Here is a 23,727-nt window from a genome sequence, read left to right on the forward strand (position 1 = left end):
TTTACTGAATTATTTGGTAAGGAAGGATACATTGTGTGGCATAATCGAGTAGATTCTATTGCAATATTATTTCACTATTTTGTCATTTTAACTGACATTAATTTTGTCCTGATAAATGTTTCTCTGCATTAGTCGCAGTTATACTCTTGAAACAGCACTTGGAGACTAACAGGGGACATTTTACTTTTGTAAAGGGGTTTCCACTGCATTCCATGTGAGGTGCCCTTTTTATTAAGAAATCTTTGATCTCTTTGAGCTATGAACATTTTTGTTGAACTGTGCAAATTTAGTTGGAGATGGTGGATTGAGTGGCAAATTCAGCCGGTCCATAATTAGGCTAAAACGCTACAGCTGCACAGTCGCAAGATTCTAGAAGTCGTGCTGATGGGCAGGGTGGTTGTGGCTTTGTCAGTGCTTGTTTTGATTTGCCATGGTTTTTGCACAAGTTATTGTACACGAAGATGCTGAGCTCTCCTTAATGCAAAACAAAAATACACACTTGCTAAAAACACATTTTTGGGACTCCGAGATCACACATTCCCATAGTAGTTCCTGGTACTCAAGAGAACTACTTTGTGTCTGAACGTGCTCCTTGAGGAAGCACAGAATGCCCTCTTTCATGGCGAAGTTAGCTAGTAGCTGAAGGAGGCTGCCCCAAGCCATAGTAGGTAGAAGAAAATGTGAATTATACTATAACGGACAAATTAATGAAGAGGGCTGCCTGAAGGTACATTTTACATATATATTTGAGAAAATCAAAAGGTATTTTTTAACACCAGACATTAAGAGCTTCAGGAAAGATGCCGCTGAAAGAATGAAAAAGCTACATACATAAAATGATTCCATAACTAAAAGAGTACTGTTAAAAGCATATTTATAAAGAATGCACACAGCATTCAAAGTAAACTTTTACGCTATGAATGCAACGTCATTTATCCTGTCCTTGTTATTTGACTATAGGGCTATATTGCTTCGTTGTACCCTTTGAGCACCATTAATCGCAGTTCTTAACAAACATAGCATCCGACTTAGGTTTTGGCTGCTTCCTCTTGAGTGATTTTTTTTTTTTTAATTGTCTCTGTGATCTTTGTAATGCATTATGTCCTTGACACATCTTGCTCCTCCAGTGGCTGTACAAAACTAGTGCTTAATTTGTAAAAGAATAGGTGCCAGGGCCCTAGCCAGTGACCGTACCAACGCAACTACTAACCATCACACTCTTACAGGTGTGACAATTCAGACTATTCCAGGCGCCCAACACTGCAAGGATGGCTTGGAGGCAGGTATTAGTCCTTTTTAATGTATATTGAATTAATAAACAGCTGTTGTATTGCTCTTTTCTACATTAGACAAACAGTGCCACCATGTGATTGACTGTCATAAGTGCCGGTGTTGACAATCAAGTGCCTGTACCCAGCACCGGAAACCATTGGCTCTAATTAAGCACTGTGCAAAACAGACATATGCTGTGTTTTATATGTAATGTTGTGGAGAATACTGACTTTTTAATGATGTAATGTCAAATTTGAAGGCTTCGAAATGTTTAATACGGCATTCTGTGAAAAGCTGCTGGCTGGTCTTCCCAGACCCATAACTGTGTTTTTTCACCTTGTTTCACAGTGACCCGCAGGCCCTCAATGATTTCCTCCATGGATCTGATAAGGTAAATCGCTTCATTACTTTTTTGCTTCTTTTCACTTTGCTGTTGGTGACTGTCTCTTCTCTTATTGACTGTAGTCAAGAAGAAGGGGAGATGAGTGGGTACATTTTAATTGCAGTGCAAATCTTTGCCCATGAAATTACCCTTGCTACCACCCCTAAGATCATGACATGATGTAAAGTGCAGGAACACATTAATGCATCATTTATTTGGTGGTTGATCGGAGGATCTCCTTAGTGGGACTTACCACCGGGATACAAGTGGCATGCATATCCTCAAAAAGGAGACCGCAAGCACACTTTCCTTGTACTATCCTCTACCACAAAGCAGAAAAACCAACCTCCTACTGGATTGAATAAACAGGTGGCACATTTGAATTTTGTTCTTTGTTTTAATTGAAAAAAGTTTCTCTTCCATTACAGATTGACAGCGATGATCTTCTGGACACAGCGGGCGATGCTGCAAATGCTTTTTTTGTGGGCACTGGGGTAAGTAGTTTATCATTGAAATTTCTTTTAATATTGTTGCATATCGCTTGTTCCTTCTAAATGACTTTCTCCTTCCTCATCCAGCATAGTTTATCCTGCTGCCTAGTGAGAAGAGGAACTGTACATTCTTAATTTGCCATATATTTGCTTTTGTTCCAAGTAGCCCTTGGTAGTCTTATAGAGTAGTGGGTTCTCATTATCAATGATAGGAGAGATACAGGAGTGTCTTTTTATGGTTGAAAGAGCCGTTTCTGTACTACTACACTAATTGTTCCCTACAGGCTAATGCTAGCATAAAAAATAACTGCAAAAATATTTACTAAAGGGACCGATGGCAAGCCTAGTCCCCTTGGTATCAAGGCTGCAGAGAGGCACCCGGGGGCCATTTGAAATGTGCGGTGGGGGCAATGGAAGTCCAGTTTCCTAAAAGGGAAGCTCTGTCTTTTTTTATGAAGACAGTGGCTGGCTTTCTATTGTCTCATTTAACTGTAGTTAATTGTCTCATCCAATCCTTAATCTCCAGAAGACAGTACTTTTGGGGTGAAAGTCCTTGGTCAGGATAAGTAACACTGATGTAAAATTTACTGGTATCAGTATAGATCGGGCCTCATTGATGTACTTTTTGATGTTGAATGGTGGGGCTAGGTGGACATTGAGGAGTACTGGAGTTAATGGGTAGCCCTGAAGAACCCAGTAGATAATAGGATTGAATTAGTTGATGACAGTGGGTAGTTTGACCTACTGAGGCTGGCCTGCTAAACAAAAATGCTGTAAACCACTTTAGAGGGGAGTGTTCACCTTTGACAACAGTGGGAAAGCTTGAAAGAATGTTGTTGGGTTCTGTGGGGTCAGAGGTCACTGGCCCAGCATAACAAGTATGCCATCCTTTGAAAACTGCAGATGACTATTTGACACTAATTCCCCACTCCTGTGAGTAAGAAAATATACTTTGTAGCACATGTAACCTAATATTTCCAACCCACATTATATCCCGCCTACTTATAACAATAAGATTCAATAACATAGTCTACTCTCCCAAGACCCACTTCCTGAAACAGGTTTTCTCTAAACTGACCATTCCACTGATCAAATTTAGCATCTGTCATTGGCCCATAGGGTGTATAGAGGCACATTAAAGTATTGGTCTTGCACAGTGTTTTACATAAAATGCAGAAAATATATTTCCCTAAATCCATTCACATTCTGTGTGAGCTGTCTTTATATGTTAACAAGTGTCCCAATAACATTTCTAACGGCTGCTGTCTACATATAAATCCTAAACCCCTTCCCATGCACTTTTACCATAAGAAATTCCACTTAGATAGACTTTGAGGTATTTTCTAATATTTGTCCTCTGTTTCCAACACAGTTTGTTTTTAATTGCCATAGAAGTGTCAACCCATCAGAGGGAAAGTGTTACAGGGAGAGTGTTGTGGACAGTTGATTGTTGGCTCAGAATGTTGCAGAGCTTTAGTAAATGCACCTCACCTTGGTAATTGTAAAAAGGTTCAAGTTCTAGGTGCACAAAATGGGATGTACATTCGATACAATAAGATTAGTCCTCTTATGTGAATCTCTCTAAGTAAACCGGACTTATCTGAGCTGTTTCGGCATGGCTTGGTTTTGCCAGTACATCCTATTGAGCAATTTGTCATCTTGTGAATTTACAAAATCAGTGAGATCACTCGTGGAACTGAGAAAGTGCAGCCATATCTCCTTACTAATCTCATCCACTGACAAAAGGTGACAGAGGAAAGGTTCCAGGCTATGTGTCCTAGACACAGATCCGTTCATTCTGCTAGACCTTTGTGATTGTCATGCTCCAAGGGGCCTGTCACTTGACTATGAATTTCAAGCTGGTCATACCCCTATTTAAATGGCAGCACATTTCAAATAAGCTGCTATGAGGTAGGTTTCTTAATCACTGCAGTAAACTGCATCATCTATAATGTATGAAATAACTTTGGCAACCATTGCACACTAGTACAATGACTTTCCTCCTCATTCAGGTTCAAGCCTCCATTGGGGAGTGTGTGTTTATTGACATATTTAACCTATTTTTTTGAGTACTGTTTATATTGTTCCATACTCTTGTGCCAATGCATTCTGGAAATTGTTTAGGTTTTGACTTGTAAGAGCAGTTGTGACAATCAGACCGTGAGGTGTTAGTTTCAAATCCAGGGAGTTTCAAATCCAGGGATGGGTTCAAATCTTGCCTTGGGTTTTGGCAGCGTAAAAAAGGAGGCTTCTTTTGCTTCCTTGAGCTTTAACTCACTCCTCTTGCTTTGTTGATCTGAGCCACTCCCAGTTTCATGTAGTAGCTGTTGATTCTGAGCTGTTTTCATATTTTAAGTTTTGCCTGTGAGTGTGGGACAAACCAATAACTCTTGAGGACTGCATCTTGAGTCATTGTTCTTTGACTGACTGGGTACACGGATAACCATATAGCATTGCATTTCATACCTCCCCATTCCTCAACATTAACTCCTTCGCCCCGAATCCTGGGCCGTTTTCCCTTCACTGCATACAGAGGTGAGTAACACCACTTCTGTGACGTGACATAAGGTGCTAAATAAAAGTGGAGCAGAGATTCTCTTTCGTACTCATCTGGTATTCCTCTGATTGATTGATGTTCATGAATACATATAGATATATATATATATATGTATTTTTTTACTTTTCAGCTGCACGTACAAGAAGCTCCGAGCAACAATTTGACCACTGAACAAAATCAGCCAACTGCAAGCGTCGTCCTTGACTTCCTGGAGGATGACATCCTGGGTTCTCCATCTGGGGGTGGTGGCAGCCTTTCTGGCTCGGATCAGCCGTGCGACATACTCCAGCAGAGCCTGCAAGAGGCCAACATCACAGAGCAGACGCTGGAGGCTGAGGCAGAGCTGGACCTGGGTTCCTTCCAGCTTCCTACGCTTCAGCCAGTCGTTCACACTGCTTCAGATGGGACTCAGCAGATCTTCTCAAGTGGGGCTGAGCTCATGGGATTACAGCAGTCTGCCGTCCTCACCCACCAGGCCCTTGTTCAGCATTCAGTGGGAGCAGATGTGGTGAATAAGGCTATTAGTGTCCAACCGTTCCTTCAGCAGGTAGGCCTGGGGAACGTAACTATCCAGCCGATCTCTAACCTTCAAGGCTTACCCAATGGTAGCCCTGGGGGGACCCTGGGCATTGGACAGATTCAGGTGGTAGGCCAGCAGGTGATGACACTCAACCAATCAACGCAGCAGCTTTTAGGAAAGCCTGTTCAGCAAACACAGGTAGCAACCATGCCAGTGGGAAGCTACCTTACGCAAACCGCTCCAGATCAGCAGCAGGTCACTTTATCATCTACTGGGGTCTCCCCTCAAAATGCAGGTCTTGTAATTCAGAAAAACTTGCCAACTGTATCCACCACCACGCTGAATGGGAACCCTATTTTTGGCACCATGTCCGCTGCCCAGTGCACACAATCCATGACAGTCACTACCAGCTTGAATAGTCCATTAATGCAGCCTCAGAATGTGATCATCCACCGGACTCCTACGCCAATCCAACCCAAGCCGGCCGGTGTCCTACAGCCGAAGTTGTTCCAAATCACGCCCAAGCCATTTGGCCCCAACAATACCACATTGACCATCCAGAACGAGGCAGCGCTGCAACAACAGAAAGCCCAGCAGAATCTGACTTTTATGACTGGGAAACCAGGGCAGAATGTGGTGCTTTCTGGCTTCCCCCAGGGACTACCAGCAAACATGTTCAAACAACCTCATCTTCAGCAACAGGCCCTGAGTAAGCAGATGAGCCTGCATCTATTGAACCAAGGCAACAGCATAGTCATCCCTGCCCAACACCTTAATCAGGCAATGCTTCAAGGCCAAAACCAGTTCCTTCTGCCTGGGCAGCTGACCAGTGCCTCCACAGTCCAACAACTCTCTGCATTGCAGGCCAACATGGGAGGGCAGATTCTCACCACTTCTCATCCCAGTGGCCATATAATCACCAGTCAAGGGCCAGGTGGTCAGCTGATCAATCAGGCAATGCCTTCCCACCAAATCCTCACCAACCAGAATATTGCAGGCCATTTGAACTTAGGACAGGTCCTTGCGTCACAGAATGCTCATGGCACCCACATTCTCTCCACCCCTATCCAACTGCAACCTGGGCAGGTGGGCCAACCAGCGTTATTTCAGATGCCGGTGTCATTAGCTGGGAGCATAAGCACTCAGAGCCAGCCCTCAGTGACCGGCTCCCTTTCAACGGGGACCCTCAACCAGTCTGGACAAACAGTAATTCAAGGAGTTGCCATGAACAACAGTCAAGCTGCAATGTTGAATGCTGCAGAGAACCTTAATCAAGGTGTGAGCATCCAGTCTTCCGTAGGCAGCAGCCAGAGTCCTGGCCTTATGCAGCAGCAGCCACAACAAGCACCTCCTACGGCTACCCTCTTGCAAGGCGGGGAGCCACCCTCCATACTTACTGTCCAGGCAGATTCCCAGTCTCAAGGATCAGCACAACTTCAGATGAATGTGTCGCAGCAGCCATCGCAGATAACTTCTTCACAAACTAGCCCCAGCATGGTGCATAGCCCAGATAAGATCATTCTGGGTCAGACCGGAACTGGTACTATCCTCAGCCCAGAGTCCATGCAAATGTTTCTTCAGCAGGTAAGAGAAATGTTGTTACCTTACGTAGCGAAGCCTGAGATTTCTTTAAGTATGGGAGAGTGATCAAAGGGTTTCTTGCTCTGTAGCTGGGATGTAGGGAGGGATTTCAGTGAGTTAGTTGCATCCAATTCCTCTTGCTAGTGTCCAGAAGTGATTGTGCGAATGTAAACATCATAAATGTTGATACTTTAGTGGGTTCTGATGTATCTTCATTGCTGCGTTCTGCTAGGAGTTTACTGCACTCCCCATATTAATTATTTCTCCTTAGAGGTCCTGGACTATCCTGGCATCATTTTACTTTTTACAGCTCTCTGCTTATTACTGGCAGACTCCCCATACACATGTTCTTTTCTTACCCTCCCCACATTTGAGATTTTTCTTACGAAGCAGACCATTGCACCTCAGTCACTTTCCTTTTGGATCGCACACTCCCAAAACACACTCCTCCTTTTATATCTCTGTATTTCGGTATTGTGATATCATTGAGGCATATCCCATCATTCCCACTGACTTTGGTCTTAAGAATGATCTTTCAGGCATACTCCTACTAATAACCCTCTCCACTATGTTAAGAGACTCTTAAAGCACACCCCTTTTCTCTGATTCTCTCTCCTCGGGCCAATGCACGTCCAAGGCATGCTTCTCAACTTTATACTTGTCTCTTTCAAGTTGCAATACTCCCCAGAGAGAGAGGTCAATTATTGCCCTTTTCCCCTTTGAAGTGGATGACTGCCTCTACATACCCAACTTTTTTAGCACTGTTTCCTTTTGCTATGCAGACGTCCAAAACACACCTTTTAATCATCACATCTCTTTAGTTTTACGACTTTATACAGTATGGTACAGAATAAAGCCATTTTGCCCGTTTAGTATGTTAAACTGTGGCCTTCAATTTAACATTGCTACTCTGTGTTTACTCTAGTACCAACGCATACTAGATCATGAGTCATGTAATCCTATTCTGATTCTACAAGTAAGTTACTATGAATTGTTTAAATAGTACTTCACCAACAATGCAGTTATTTTAGTTTGAAAAGAAGTGATAATAGGATGAGAGTTTGGATCAAGGAGGTATCCCTCAAAATTATGGATTCAGAACAGGAACAGTTTTTGACATGTGCGCTCAGAAGGAGTAAAAAACAACAAGGTGAGGGCTTTAAAAAGAAATTGCATTAGCTCTGGTAGTTGCTAAAAATGTGTTGGACATTTCAGAAGGAGCGGAGCCAGCAGCAGCAACAGCATCAATTTTACACGGCCTCCTTGAAAATGCACCAGGAACGTATTCTGAGCCAGTCTGCAGTGTCACTCCAGCTGTCCCAGCCCATCTACAGCACCGCCACAGCCAGTCCAGGCACAACCAGCAGCGTGCCTGCCTCTGTTATAGTCAGTAGCAGCATAGGCACGGCAATGCCGCCACAAGCCAGCCGAGAGCTTACCCAGCCCCAGAGTGTGGCGACGGAGTCGAAAGTGCCGAACCCGCTACCACCATTCCCATCTGGCCAGCCCCATCAGGTACTGCCTTTTCAGGTAGTCCCATACGCTTTTCTTCTTTTCATCCAGACACCTCAGACTTCTTCCAGTCTTCTTCCACTTCTCTCTTGAATTTCTAACTGTGTGTTTGCTTCCACCTTGGGGTGCGCTTTGCTTGCTTTCTCCTTTTACTATCGCTTTCTTGGTGATGGATGCATCATTTGGCCTTTTCTGCTTGCCGAATATGCTACTTTTGAAATATCTTTCTGAGCATGCCAGTCTGATCTTTAGTGAAATTTAATTAACACTATATAAAGTTAGTACCTCTTATAGATAATTCTATAGTTCTTGAATTCACCTAACTTAGACTAAGCCTGTTGAACTTGGCCAAACAAAGCTCACTTGGTGGGCTTTAGTCAGCACCCAAACAACTTTGTTTTTGAATGAACTAGAGCTGCTGACACTGGTGAAATAAATTCAGAATTCCACACGAGGTGGCAGACACATGCCAGCTACCGACTACAATAGAACTATCATAATATCTTTAAACGGCAGTACAGAGCTGCTGCTGTTGACCAGCGTCTGAAAAGTATTAAGTATAGTCTTTCTGCAAGTTGATTTATTTCACCTGAAGGTTTATCTCAATGTCTCACTCGGGATGAGGGACAGCCACAGACTTCATAAACTGGAGTACACAGTTATGATGACATTCTGAAGAGTGGCATAATACAGATATGTCTCACTATGGAAACCTGGTGATTTAACCTTGCCTCCTAACTTTCCATGTTTGGAATCTACTAGTAGTATTAAAAGTGGATAACCGTTTTGCCCTTACATGTGCTAGGTAGACAGTGAAACCCCCATAACAATTTTCAAATGGTTTTCAAGACTTGCTGTCAAAAAGTTATGGCTTTTACATATTGGTAATTTCTCCCGTAATGCTTAAGGCCTTGTTTTGACTATTGCTAGGAATCCATTCCTTTCATTATCCAATCCTGGCTTTTGCACATTCTCTCTAGTGGATAAGATTTTCTGCCAGTCACTTCCCAGGACTAGTTTCTGCCTGCTTTGTTTATGGACTGGATGCTCTGAATTTAAATTCCCCAACATGATGTGTGCTTATTTCATTCTTTGTTTTTACACAGCAGTCTCTCAAAATTGTGCTTTTTGATCATTGTTTCTCTCGTGGATTGAATCGATCTGCTCATAGTGTTACAGGATTGATGTATTCTGGGAGAAGTTATTTTGCTTCGTATCTTTCGTGTCTGTTCCTTTGGAACTATCTACTATTGGTTTACGTAGCTAATGTCTGAAATGGTGTCAACCAGCCCATTTCAGTCTGGTGTCTGTCTGCAGTCTATCGCATGAATGTAAAGCTCTTCCTTGATAGATTGTAGGCTTGTTTAAACAAGTATTTCCTCATTTCATGGGAGTTGCATGAGCTAGTTCCTTTACGGGTTTACGCACAAATCCGTAGATAAGAACTTAGTGCCTGTGGTCTGCTATGGTTATGATCCTTTCCGTAATCACTTACCATGCTGTTTAGCTGTGGTTGTCCTGTATATGGCCATCTTCATTCCTCACTTTCTAGGCATGACTTCTCTCTTTCTCCCTTAGAGAAGAACACATGCTCTAATTTAACTGACCTGGAGTATGCTATGGGTAGGGATTCTTCTCCCATCATTCTACAATCCCCTATGATCTCGAATTATTTGTTCTCCAAACTGACTTAGCATCCCAACAGTAGGAATCTCTTCTAGTGTTTTCCTGGCTTGATTTCTTTTTTCGTAGATCTTCTGTGGTTTGGACCTCTGGATCCATCTCATCTGAGACCAGTGATGTATCTGGGATTTACCTGCAATTTCCCCTGTGATAAGAATGCATCCCTTTCCAGTTTATCACATATGGATTGGCCCATTTAACACTGAAGCCCCAGTATCCTTCCATATTTTCTGTTTAGGATAGGCCTTATTTTGACTTACCACATTCCAGAGGTGGTATCAGACCATCAGTTCACTTTAGGAAAAAACCCTCTTGAGCTTGCTACATTTGGTACTTGGTGCCTCACTCTTAGGTCTCTCAGCTGTAGGATCCCTTTGACTTGTCAATATCTCCCCGTTTAATCCTATAAATAGGCTCAATTGCCTTCAGCCCATTTCAGTCACGCACCTGTGATTCTCTAGTTGATATGAACACATTGCCCATTACTTTCCATACTTGATTCCTGCTTTTGGTGTCTCCTGCTGATAGCCCTCTTTGAACCATTCAGTTCCAGATGTGTCTCATGTACGTTGGGAACATGTACAGTTTCACCTTCTAAGTCTATTTTGGCTACTGGACAGAAGATCTCTTGCTCTCCCCAATGTACATATCTAACGCCTGCCTGTAATCTATTGTGTGGCTATGTTTAGTGCTGTCATCACTGTACAATCCTGGATCCGCTGTGGAGCTTACCCTTTTATTGAGACCTCTTTCTGTCTGTATACAGACTTGGAATATGTATGCCTTGTCTTCTACAGATCGGGCTGTTGCTATCTTGGCTGCTGAAGCCTGGTATCCTCTTTTGAAGCCCCATATGGATGGAGTATTCCTTGCTGTCTCACTGTGTACCCTGTATCACGTGCATAGCATCCCTTCTTTGCATGCTGATTTGGTGATTGCCTCGTGGTATTTCATATAGCTGCAACCCCTTAGTACTACCACCCACCTGTCATGTATCTTCTGGACGTGTTGTCTCCTTTGGATAGAGTCCATTTCTAACTAGCTATTCAGACCCAATTCTTGCCAGCATTTGTCATATTAATAGGATGTACTTTCCAGTGACTGTTCAGGTTTAGTGTTTGTAGTATTTTGTATACGCAGAACTCCTTGACACCTCACCTGTGATTAGCAGTAGTGCCCCTCACTTCTCCCACATCAATTGTAAGTTCATGGCATACTTCTTTTTTATTCTTTCCCCTGAATTTCTACTACTGCGCACGTTTTGCTTATGCCTCACTCTTACTAATACTGAGAACTGCAGCTGCTGCCGCAACTTGTCACTGTCCTTTCTTTTTTTCTCCACAGCTATATGCTTTGTCTCACCTTCTGCAACCTAGCTGTCTTGTCAGGTTTCTTGTCTTGCTTGTGAATTTATTATGTGATGTTTTGTCTGTAGTGCTTTGAATCTCCCTTTGAATGGTATAATTATTTTGAAGCAAAGTTTGTGATTAGAATACAGTGGTCAATTTGATTATTGGCTCTGGGGTGACTACTTCAAAGACATTTGGCTTTGTAACACCTGGGACCTCCCAATGTCACTGAAAAAGAAGGTGGAAGGCCTGCTTATTTGCCCTTTATATCCCAGCTACATCTCCCTTAGGTGAATCTCTAAGTATCATGTCACCATACTACAACAAAAGATCCACATGGTAAGTGTCTGTATGTTCTATACCCTGTGACTCCAAACCTACAAAAGGTAGTTAAATATTGTCTTAAGTAGCTGATTTCATATAGCTAGAGCACTAGAAAGAAAACTGTCTTACGTGCCATGCCTTCTCTTCTGTCTGTTCAACAACGTGAAAGCCTTGACAGCAATCTCACTCTTTAACTTACTCACAGATTATATTTTCTGTCGCAGCTGCCGAAATAATTAATATATGCCTTTGGCAGCCAGTGTTTCTTTATGATCATCTCAGATAACACATTCTCCTCCATATTATCTTAAGGTAGTAATGCTTGAGGGAGGATTGCAACTTCTAAATATGAGGACAGTGCTGTGCTGGAAAAGTTTCAAATCTCTTTTAAAAGAAAAACATGAGAAAAGAAAAATTGAAGTCCAACTTAGGCATGCTTTTCAGTCTTTTTGACTCTGTAGATGTACAGTTTATGGATAGCAAAATCTCAAATGGAGAGTAGCAGTTGGTGCACTGTTTTAGGATAAACTTCTTAACGGGTACAGTTTTTTTAATGTCGATATGTATAAGGCTTATTGGTATGCGTTCTATGCAAGCATTACCTCTTTTTAGCACTAAAGAACTGTAAAAGGAGACTTTTGAAGAAAATGTCCTCCTCTATGCCGGGAAGAATTCTAAGAGCATTTAAATCTTGGTACAACACTAATTCTGAAAAATCTTTACCGGTATCTAGCTATCTTTTGATCATTCATCATGCACGATTTCATGGTGGTGGTACACTTGGTGAAATATGTATTTCATTAGAAGTAAGCACGTCTACTAATGCCCCTCCTACGTCTCTCCTTTGTGTGCCAACGGTTACCTTTTCCTATCATTATGTGGATTCTCAAATTATTGCTGTAGGCCACAGCTATCAAGGGCTCAAGCGAGGAAATATAAGAGGACTTCTGCTAAATAATTATTTGCCTCTTGCTCAGCTCAGGGGAAATGTATTCAGAAGTGACTATGTTCAGTATTCTTCATCCATATGCATATTGATTGAGCAACACATCACTACACTGTTTGTGAGGGAAGATGAGGGTCTTTTCCTCCATCTCTGATGGTTAAGAACCATGAGTGTTATCTGTAGTCTGGCAAGTGTTCAGTCTGCCACAAATGCATTTCCCAAAATGGCATTCACTGTCCGGTTCATTTCTGGGAATGCACTACCATTTGCAGTTGGGGATTAAGTCGCCTTCCTCCCTACCCTAGAAATCTTCCAAGAAGAAGAAAAGGAAGCAAAAGAAGAGTATAAGAAAGGACAGCTCCATGTCTAAATGTTGTTCCTGATCACAAGGTAAGTCTCATTGTGAGTCTCTACCCCCAGCAGACCACTCCTGGGAGCCAGAGCTGATGGACATCACTCCACCTGAAGATCCTTCTATGGTAGCACTGAACTCATCCACCAGTTCCTTTCCTTGGGTCCCTTGCTGGCAGCACTGGGCCCCTTGCTGGCAACACTGGGCCCCTTGCTGGCAACACCGGGTCCTAGGTTGGGCCTTGCTCAGATGCCACCCCTGGCATACCCAGAGTTTGAAGCACTTGGTGCCGACCCAGAACAGTTTCTGCACACCAGTGTTATACCCTGGTGTGCCTTTGGGCCCCATGGTTCCTTTTGGCTGTCTGATGGGGATACTGCTAGTGGAATTTCACTCTGCGCCAGTCGACCTCATAGGCCCTCCACAGATTATGCCACCAGTGCCTGCTGAACCTGGACTGACACTTGTGATCCTGCCAGTAATTACTCCTTTCGTGCTATCACAAGACCGTCTATGCTGATGCAGCCACCAAAACTACCTCCACGGGCTAAAGCCATCCTAACTGAGGACAAGAAAGGAGGTTTAGCTGGCTTAGGAGGACAGTAACACTGATGCACTCGAACATGGGCGTGTGCCTGTGTAACATTATGTTCGAGGCATATGAGCTGTAGATTCCACACTTATGCATAGATCGCCATCTGGTTTTGGGCCCGGATGTTTGCACTTTGTTGTTGTCCTGGAAAGTCTTTGGAAGTCACGAGATAGGTGGCTCCTCCTTTGGACAGTAGTGCGCATGGGCATCGACTCCATCGTCAGATAGTTTTTTTCCGCCATCGGGCTTGGATGTGTTTGTTGTGCTTGAGTTTGGTGCCGCTACCGATCTAACTTTCGACGCGCAATACTATACCCTTTCTCCGGTATTGTCTTGATCGCGTTCCCTATTCGACACGCATCTCTACAAAATCGAAACCGTCAATTCCGGCCGTTGACGCAGGCCCTCTGGCCTACCTACGCCATTAGACCTGGCTCATGGAAAGGACTCTTTTTAAAAAGTGTCCTCAATGTGGATCCAAATTTCCACACACAGATCTACATGAGGTGTGTAACCTCTGGCTTTCGCCGGAGCACGAGACCAAAGATTGTCCAGCTTGCGCCTCTTACCGCTCCAAGAAAACGATCCGGGATCGTCGACCTCGAAGGAACATGGCTCGCTCCTCAACATCCATTCTGGACGACATCTTCCAAGAGTGCGTCGATGTACCAGAGCAGGAGCGGGTCGAAGAAGGCATCATCAGCGGTTCCGAAGCCGACGACTCTGACATCGAAGACATCACTCTCCAGAGCAGCGGGTCGTGAGTACTGACGTCGACCCCCACCCACCCCCAAAAACGCTTTGGTAACACCTTCAACTTCGGGCCTAGGTGCACACCGGGACAAAACTTCCCACGGCCCGCCTTCAGGCCCGGCAAAGAAGTCGACAAACAAGCCTTCAGGTCACTCGCGATCGAGTCAGCCTGTCGTCCATGCTGAAACACCATCCCCGGCACCCAAAAAGAAACTGCCGTCCCCCTCCTTGCCGACCACTAGTTCCACATCGGCGCATTCGGCACCGAAACCTCCTGGTACCGAACCCTCCACACCGAAAAAAAACATCGGAACCGACCAAAAAACGCTTCCGAAGAGCACAGACACTCAACCTTCGGAACCGAAAAAACCCTCGGAGTCGAACAATCGGTTTCAAAGACTCCTTCGGAACCAAAGAAACCTCAAGATCCCAAGCCTAAGCAATGTAAACAAGCTCCGGAACCGGTGCCACGTAAACATTCGGAACCGAAGAAATTGGCACCGAAGCTACAACCTCCACAAGAAGAGCTTTTCCTACCTGACCCAAACTAAAAAACTCTTCTAATAGACCCAAAAACAGGTCAACTCATACTCAGCTCCAGGAAAAGGAAAATGGACGCGACTGTACCGGCTCCATTACCACCAAAGAAGAGAGACATTGCCACATCTCCTCTCAGACTTCCGTCTCCACCTCCGCCTTCCCCTCCACACCACTCTCCTACCCCATCTCCACTTCCCTACCCCATCTCCACTTCCCTCACCATCTCCACTTCCCTCACCATCTCCTCCACCACATGACGATGATACCTCTGAGGACGGAGGGGACGGAGCAGACCATGAACCTAAAGATGAACCCGGTCATCCTGATTCCCATGGGACAACTATGGCACACCAGATGTCCCTGATGTACCACAGGATGATATATATCCTTCTAGACCTTCCCCTCCAGAAGACATTGTGGGGTTCACACAGCTTTTACACAGGGCTGCACATTACCACGGGGAAATCTCCACACAGACCCTGTAGAAGAAGATTTTCTAATGGACACATTTGCCACATCTCAAAGCTCCACCTCTGTTCTCCCTATGTTAAAGGGGGTAATTAAACACGCACCTGAGGTGTTCAAAGATCCCGTAAGGACTAGGGTTATTAACCCCAGAATAGAAAAGAAATATAAATCTGCCCCAACTGACCCTGTTTATATCAAAGGTCAGATCCCATTGGAATCCTTAGTGGTCTCCAATGCCAGGAAAAGGGCTAACTCCCAAACATCAGGCGCTGCTCCACCTCCTGATAAGGAGTCAAAACTATTAGACGCCTATGGCAAAAGTACAGCGTCACAAGCAGCCAACATATGGCGAATTGCAAACACACAAGCCTTGCTGGCTAGATATGATAAGGCACACTATGACGAACTAGAGCCCCTATTACAACATCTTCCAGATAAGTACAAGACAAAAGCCAATGACCTCATTCAGGAGGGTAAACTTATAACCAATACCTCCATTCGTTGTGCTCTAGATGTGGCAGACACCGCCTCCCGAGCCATCAACACAAGTGTTCTTTTACGTAGACATGCATGGCTACGCATTTCAGGGTTTAAACCAGAAGTACAAACTTCCATACTTAACCAACCTTTCGATCAGGAACATTTATTTGGCCCTGCTGTAGAATTATCTTTAGAAAAGATGAAAAAAGACACCAACACCGCCAAATCAATGGGAGCCTTACAACCGCAAGCCCCCAGACGTTCCTTTCGTCGCTCCTCTTATAGCAGGCACCTCTAGAGGTTATTCCTCTGACACCCCTCCACTTCCTACAAAAGTCCCACCCAAACAACCTTTACCAGAGGTTATCATAGAGGAGGCTACAGAGGCAATAATAAAGGCAGAGGCAAAACTAACAATACTCGCACCGCCTCCACCCCCACCCAGTGACTTCCCTCCACTCCCCCCTAACCATTCCACTCCGGTCGGGGGAAGACTGCTACAATTCCTACCTGTCTGGAGAAATATCACTGCCGACAGGTGGGTGAGACAAATCATTCATACCTGTAATTGTCTAGAACTCACCGCTACCCCCCCAAACATACCACCCAGACAGCGCCCAATGTCAACAGAACATTTATCGCTGCTAAAGCAAGAAGTGCTTTCCCTCCTACAAAAACATGCAATAGAACCAGTTCCCCCTGCATCAGCAAAAAACAGGAGTTTACTCCCTGTACCTCCTCATTCCAAAGAAGGACGGAACCCTGAGACCCATCCTGGACCTCAGACCTCTAAACCTTTACATACAATCAGACCATTTTCACATGGTCACACTTCAACAGGTCCTTCCTCTGCTCACACAAGGCGATTTCCTTGCCACCCTTGATCTCGAGGACGCCTACTACTATATTCCCATTCACCCCGCTCACAAGAAATATCTCAGATTTGTAGTGGACGGTCAGCATTACCAATTAAGGGTTCTCCCATTCGGTGTCACCACAGCTCCCAGAGTCTTCACAAAATGTCTAGCAGTAGTTGCAGCTCACCTAAGAAGACAACAAATTCACGTCTTCCCATACTTAAACGACTGACTCATAAAAGCCAAGTCATACAGCCAGTGTGTAAATCACACACACGCCACAATCCAACTACTTCACGACTTCGGATTCACCATAAACCTCACAAAGTCTCACCTACAACCGTCCCACATCCAACAGTATCTCGGTGCCACAATAAAGACCTCAAAAGGCCTTGCGTATCCCAGTCCATCTAGGATAGCAAGCATACTAAGTCTCATTACAAAATTCCAACCACAACACTCGCTTCCAGCTCGAGTGTTCATGCAGCTCATAGGGATGATGGCCTCTTGCATATTCATAGTACCACATGCCAGACTCCACATGCGTCCCCTACAGAAATGCTTAGCACGTCAGTGAAACCAGGCTCAAGGTCAGCTGACTGATCTGGTGTTGGTGGATGGCCGCACGCATCGCTTTCTGCACTGGTGGAACACACAAAACCTTTCTAAAGGGCTACCGTTCTTAGAGCCGGTTCCACAGATTGTACTAACAGCAGACGCATCCCTCACCGACTGGGTAGCTCATCTATTACATCATACCGTCCAAGGCAAATGGACACCTCAGCAAAAATTACTCCACATCAATCACCTAGAGTTACTAGCAGTATTTCTGCATTAAAATCATTCCAGAAACAAATATCAGGCAAAGCTGTCCTAGTCCGCACCAACAATATGACAGCAATGTACTATATACAAAAACATGGCGGGACACACTCCCTACAGCTCTCTCAATTAGTGCAGAGCATATGAAGGTGGGCTATTCCTTAAAACATTTTTCTCCTAGCCCAACACGTTCCAGGAGTCTAAAACAGCATAGCGGATCTGTTAAGTCGTCAGACACAACAGATTCACAAATGGGAACTTCATCCACAAGTTCTTCAACCATTTTTCCACATGTGGGGGCAGCCCAGATAGATCTCTTCGCCACACATTACAACACAAAATGTCCAAGCTTCGCCGACAGATATCCACACCCATTGTCCAAAGGCATTGTGATATGGATGAATTGGTCAGGCAAATTTGCGTACGCTTTTCCGCCTCTCCCACTCATTCCATTGGTGGTGCGCAAACTGCAGCAACACTCACTGACCCTAATCCTAGCTGCTCCAACATGGGCCAGACATCCATGGTACACAACACTGCTGGAACTATCAGTGGTCCCACACCACAATATACACCTCTCCCCACGCCTCTTAACACAGAACCGTGGAGAGATCAGACACCCAGACCCAGCACAGCTCAACCTAGCGATCTGGCTCCTGAAGTCTTAGAATTTGGTTACCTTAACCTACCCCCTGACTGTATGAACGTTATCAAAGAGGCTAGACGCCCCACCACTAGAGCCTGCTATGCAGCCAAGTGGAAAAGATTTGTAATATACTGTAATAACAACAGCATCAATCCTTTAGATGTGTCTATTCAGCACATCATATGTTACCTACTACATCTTCAAAGGTGTAATCTAGCATACACATCTATTAGGTTACACCTCGTTGCCATAGCAGCTTACTTAGAAAATATACAACACTTGTCATTATTCAGGGTACCTGCCATTAAAGCATTTATGGAAGGCCTTAAAGAATCATTCCTCCTAGGGTGCCACCCTCACCAGTGTGGAATTTAAACATTTTTTTTGCGGGTGTATCTGGGCTAGAGTATAAATTTCCGTTGATTAGGATAAAATATCCGATTGATACAAATGGATCAGATGATGAAGATAAGATATTTGTATTTTTTATTAGTAGCTGAAAAAGAAGAAAGGATGGCACAGCCAACACGTGTTTCACCCTCTAATTGGCCATCAGGCCTGGGGCTTCCTCAGGGCTGTACATAGACAAAGTAACATCAAGGGTTGATTAAGACAGGGTATGGTTAGTCATGTGTAAATCATGTGCATAGTAGTGGGTGGTAAGTGTAGAAGCGAAGCGTAAGAGGGAATAAGTAAGGGAAGAGGGAGAAGGAGTGAGAAGAAAGTGAGAAACGGGTCAGAGTTGGGGTGCGAGGGATTGACAAGGTTTAATTAAGTCAAGTTTGTGGTATGAGTTGCAGCGGAAATGTATAGGTGAGGGGGAGTAGAGGTGTAGTAGAGCAGTTGTGCAGAATAAAGTAAGTTTAATAAGAAAAGGATAGGGGTGTGATTTGGATAATGAGAGTGGGAAAGGAAAAGTGGATATATTGGGCGAAAGGAGTCAACATATTTAAAGTCCATGTCAAGGAAGGTAAATGTAACAATTGCGACAGTTTCAGCACAGTAAATTTAGAAATACAAACGCATCAAAAAAAATTGAGAGAAAGAAAATGGGTATAAACATTCAAGGAGTGGTGCGCATATGCGAGACAAATTACAAAAAACAATTTCCGGTTGTCAGGGAGCATGGTTGCGAAGGGAACATAATCACAAATACATCGTTGTTTGTAGTCAGAAGACCATATAGAGACAGAAGAGGATAAGAATAGTATGTCATATAGGAGCAGGGTGGTCAAAAGGATTAAACAGTATTAAATACAGTCATCGAGCGTGCGAAAAGTTGTGATGAGATAACGCGGTCATGTGACGTATAGAAACAAAAATCAACATTCGAAAAGTTGTGGATATTTACAGTTCAGCATTACGGGTATATGTTTAAACAAGGGCAAAGTGTCAATTGCCATGCAAATATAAGAGATAAAAGTATAATTACAGTATGGATGCGCATCAAGGTGGCCCGGTCAGGCACGAGATGAAAAAGCGGAAAGTTAGCATTAGTTAAGACTTAATATGGGCGAGTAAATCGGTGTGTGGCGCCAAAATGGTGAATCAGTGACTTAGTGCGAGTCGAGGTACTGGCGCTTCATTGGTCGCAAAGCATAGTCATTACGTATTTCAGGAATAGTGTGACATGCAAAAATAGAATGGAAGTATAGTTATACAATTGATAGCACATCGATAGGTATGGTCTATGTCATAGACGCAAGCAAGTGATTTTGAAAGTGAGACTGTCGCCGAGTAAAAGCGGTGCTCTTAAATTATCCATATATTGTAGGTGGTAAAAACAAGACGTGAATATTGGCCTGTACGGAGTTCAAATCAGTGTTGAGAGTAATGCAGGCATACGCATGCTTTGAGCTGATATAGTGAGCAATTGCAAATGGAATATAGAGCGGTTTTAGCAAGGTTGTATTCTTCTTGTGAGTGATCGATTAATTGTCTAATCATATTATTAGAGCATTCCTTGAGGTTCTCTTCCCATTTGCTTATGTATTGGGGGTTAATGGTGTCCGATGGGGGAAAGATAAGTATTCTAAGTCCCCGTGGGATCCGGTCGGCTTCAAGGTAAAAAACACAATGACTACAGTAGCCAGAATAGAGAGAAAACAGATGCTCAGACAAAACAGAGGAGAAAAAAAGAACGATTCAGCAATACGCTTTATAACTGATTACAATATCGGCCATCACCAAATCAGAAAAAGCCTCAAGAAACATTGGCACTTATTACAACAAACACCAAACCTCACTCATGATCTCAAAACATACCCAGAAATGACTTTTAGACGCGCACCTAATCTGAAGGATATGCTGTGCAAATCAGAATTTGTAGACAAACGAAACATGGTCACTACATTCCTGGACAGGCCCCCAGGATTCCATACCTGCAAAAATTGCAGCATTTCCATTCTATTTTTGCATGTCACACTATTCTTGAAATACGTAATGACTATGCTTTGCGACCAATGAAGCGCCAGTACCTCGACTCGCACTAAGTCACTGATTCACCATTTTGGCGCCACGCACCGATTTACTCGCCCATATTAAGTCTTAACTAATGCTAACTTTCCTCTTTTTCATCTCGTGCCTGACCGGGCCACCTTGATGCGCATCCATACTGTAATTATACTTTTATCTCTTATATTTGCATGGCAATTGACACTTTGCCCTTGTTTAAACATATACCCGTAATGCTGAACTGTAAATATCCACAACTTTTCGAATGTTGATTTTTGTTTCTATACGTCACATGACCGCGTTATCTCATCACAACTTTTTGCACGCTCGATGACTGTATTTAATACTGTTGACTCCTTTTGACCACCCTGCTCCTATATGACATACTATTCTTATCCTCTTCTGTCTCTATATGATCTTCTGACTACAAACAACGATGTATTTGTGATTATGTTCTCTTCGCAACCATGCTCCCTGACAACCGGAAATTGTTTTTTGTAATTTGTCTCGCATATGCGCACCACTCCTTGAATGTTTATACCCATTTTCTTTCTCTCAATTTTTTTTGATGCGTTTGTATTTCAAAATTTACTGTGCTGAAACTGTCGCAATTGTTACATTTACCTTCCTTGACATGGACTTTAAATATGTTGACTCCTTTCGCCCAATATATCCACTTTTCCTTTCCCACTCTCATTATCCAAATCACACCCCTATCCTTTTCTTATTAAACTTACTTTATTCTACACAACTGCTCTACTACACCTCTACTCCCCCTCACCTATACATTTCCGCTGCAACTCATACCACAAACTTGACTTAATTAAACCTTGTCAATCCCTCGCACCCCAACTCTGACCCGTTTCTCACTTTCTTCTCACTCCTTCTTCTCCCTCTTCCCTTACTTATTCCCTCTTACGCTTCGCTTCTACACTTACCACCCACTACTATGCACATGATTTACACATGACTAACCATACCCTGTCTTAATCAACCCTTGATGTTACTTTGTCTATGTACAGCCCTGAGGAAGCCCCAGGCCTGATGGCCAATTAGAGGGTGAAACACGTGTTGGCTGTGCCATCCTTTCTTCTTTTTCAGCTACTAATAAAAAATACAAATATCTTATCTTCATCATCTGATCCATTTGTATCAATCGGATATTTTATCCTAATCAACGGAAATTTATACTCTAGCCCAGATACACCCGCAAAAAACTTACTTCAACTTAGGGGGATAGGGGCCCCCTCCCCCTGTTTCTGGGCCAGAACTAGTATAAGAAGAATATATGCTTATTAAATGACGAGTAAGGGATGAGGATTTTTTTCCCCTCACCTGGAATTTAAACATTGTCTTCAAAAGACTAATGGGCCCTCCATTCGAACCTCTGCATAAATGCGAGCTACAATTTCTTACATGGAAAGTCGCGTTTCTGGTGGCCATTACTTCTCTTAGCAGAGTCAGCGAGCTACAAGCACTAACTATTCAAGAACCATTTTTACAACTCCATCATAACAAAGTGGTTCTAAGGACAAATCCCAAATTCCTCCCTAAAGTTATCTCCCTTTTTCATCTCAATCAGTCTGTTGAGTTGCCAGTATTCTTCTTGCAACCACAAGCAGTCGCAAAAAGAGCTCTTCATACTCTAGACGTAAAAAGAGCACTCCTTTATTATATTGACAGAACAAAACCTTTTCGCAAAATAACTTTTTGTATCCTTCTCACCACCACATAAAGGCAATCCTGTATCAAAATCTAGGATTGCAAGGTGGATTATCAAATGTATACAAATTTGCTATACCAAAGCAAAGCGTACATTATCTATCCCCCCTAAAGCCCACTCTACCCGAAAGATAGGGGCTTCAATGGCATTTTTAGGAAACATTCCCTTAGATGATATCTGCAAGGCAGCTACATGGTCTACACCGCACACATTCACAAAACACTATTGTGTAGATGTGCAGGCAAAACAACAAGCTAGTGTGGGCCAAGCTGTACTTGAAACACTATGTTCGAGGCATATGAGCTGCAGATTACACACTTTTGCATAGATCGCCATCTGGTGTTGGGCCCGGATGTTTGCAGTTTGTTTTTCCTCTTGGAAAGTCTTTGGAAGTCACGAGGTCGGTGACTCCTCATTTGGATCGTATTGCGCATGGGCTTTGGCTCCATCCTCAGATTGTTTTTTTCCGCCATCGGGCTCGGATGTAATCTTCGCGCTCCGGTTCCGAACATTTCCAGTTCGACCATCGAAGCGGAATCCTCACCTCACATCGCGGTATTGTTTCGATCGCGATCTCCTCAATCAACGCACCTTCTCATCGACAAATCTTCGGTTCCAATCGTTGACGGCGGCCTTCGGGCCTACCCAAGCTCTGGTCCCGGCTGATGGAAAGAACTCAATTCAAGAAGTGCCCTCGATGTGGGTCCAAATTCCCCCACACCGATCTTCATGAGGTGTGCAACCTCTGCCTCTCCCCTGAACACGAGGCTCGAGACTGTAAGTCTTTCAGATCGAAAAAGACTATTCGGGACTGAAGAGCCAGACGAAACATGGCACACTCCTCGACCTCTGTTCCAGTCGACATCTTCGGAGACGACATCGAAGATCCGGGACAGCAGTGCACCGAAGAGGACCTCGTCAGTGCTTCCGAAGCCGACGACTCCGATGTGGAGGACATCACTCCGGCGCAGAGGGTCGTGAGTAATATACCCACCCCCCCACACCCGCGCCGACACCCAAAAAGGCTTCTGTCATGCCTTCGCCTCCGGGCCTAGGCAAGACCAGAGACACTGCTTCACACACCCCACCTTCGGGCCCGGTGAAGAAGCCAAATAAGCCTTCTGGCGGCTCGGGCTTCAGCCAGCCTGCCAGCGGTGCCAAGAAACACACTTCGGCACCGAAAAAGAAACCGGCCTCTACCTCGATACCGAGCTTCGCACCGAAGTCCTCGGTGTCGAAACCCAGCGCTTACGTACCGACGCCATCTTCGGTACCCACCAAACCCCATAAGGCCCTCGACACCGACACTTCCACGCCGAAGCCCACCTCGGCGCCGACCAACAAATCGGAGGTTCCCAAGCACAGTGCTAAGCAAACTGGCACGGACAAGCCTAAAAAGTCATCGGCCCCGAAGACTTTGGCG

General features: G+C 44.1%; 1 protein-coding gene across 7 annotated transcripts in view; it reads left to right on the forward strand.

The window, feature by feature from the left end:
• Positions 1 to 23,727, forward strand: part of BICRA (BRD4 interacting chromatin remodeling complex associated protein) — a 464,194-nt gene that overhangs the window by 334,479 nt on the left and 105,988 nt on the right. For 4 of the 7 annotated variants that reach the window (XM_085625223.1, XM_085625221.1, XM_085625222.1 and 1 more), the window contains 4 exons: positions 1,621 to 1,663; positions 2,083 to 2,148; positions 4,833 to 6,806; positions 8,019 to 8,333. In XM_085625223.1, the coding sequence (XP_085481349.1) occupies positions 1,621 to 1,663; positions 2,083 to 2,148; positions 4,833 to 6,806; positions 8,019 to 8,333 (2,398 nt within the window). The remainder of the gene's footprint in view (positions 1 to 1,620; positions 1,664 to 2,082; positions 2,149 to 4,832; positions 6,807 to 8,018; positions 8,334 to 23,727) is intronic. The other 3 variants (XM_085625225.1, XM_085625224.1, XM_085625226.1) reach the window with 3 other exon arrangements.

Source organism: Triturus cristatus, chromosome 9 (assembly GCF_964204655.1).
Source record: "Triturus cristatus chromosome 9, aTriCri1.1, whole genome shotgun sequence".
Classification (NCBI taxonomy): Eukaryota; Metazoa; Chordata; class Amphibia; order Caudata; family Salamandridae; genus Triturus; species Triturus cristatus.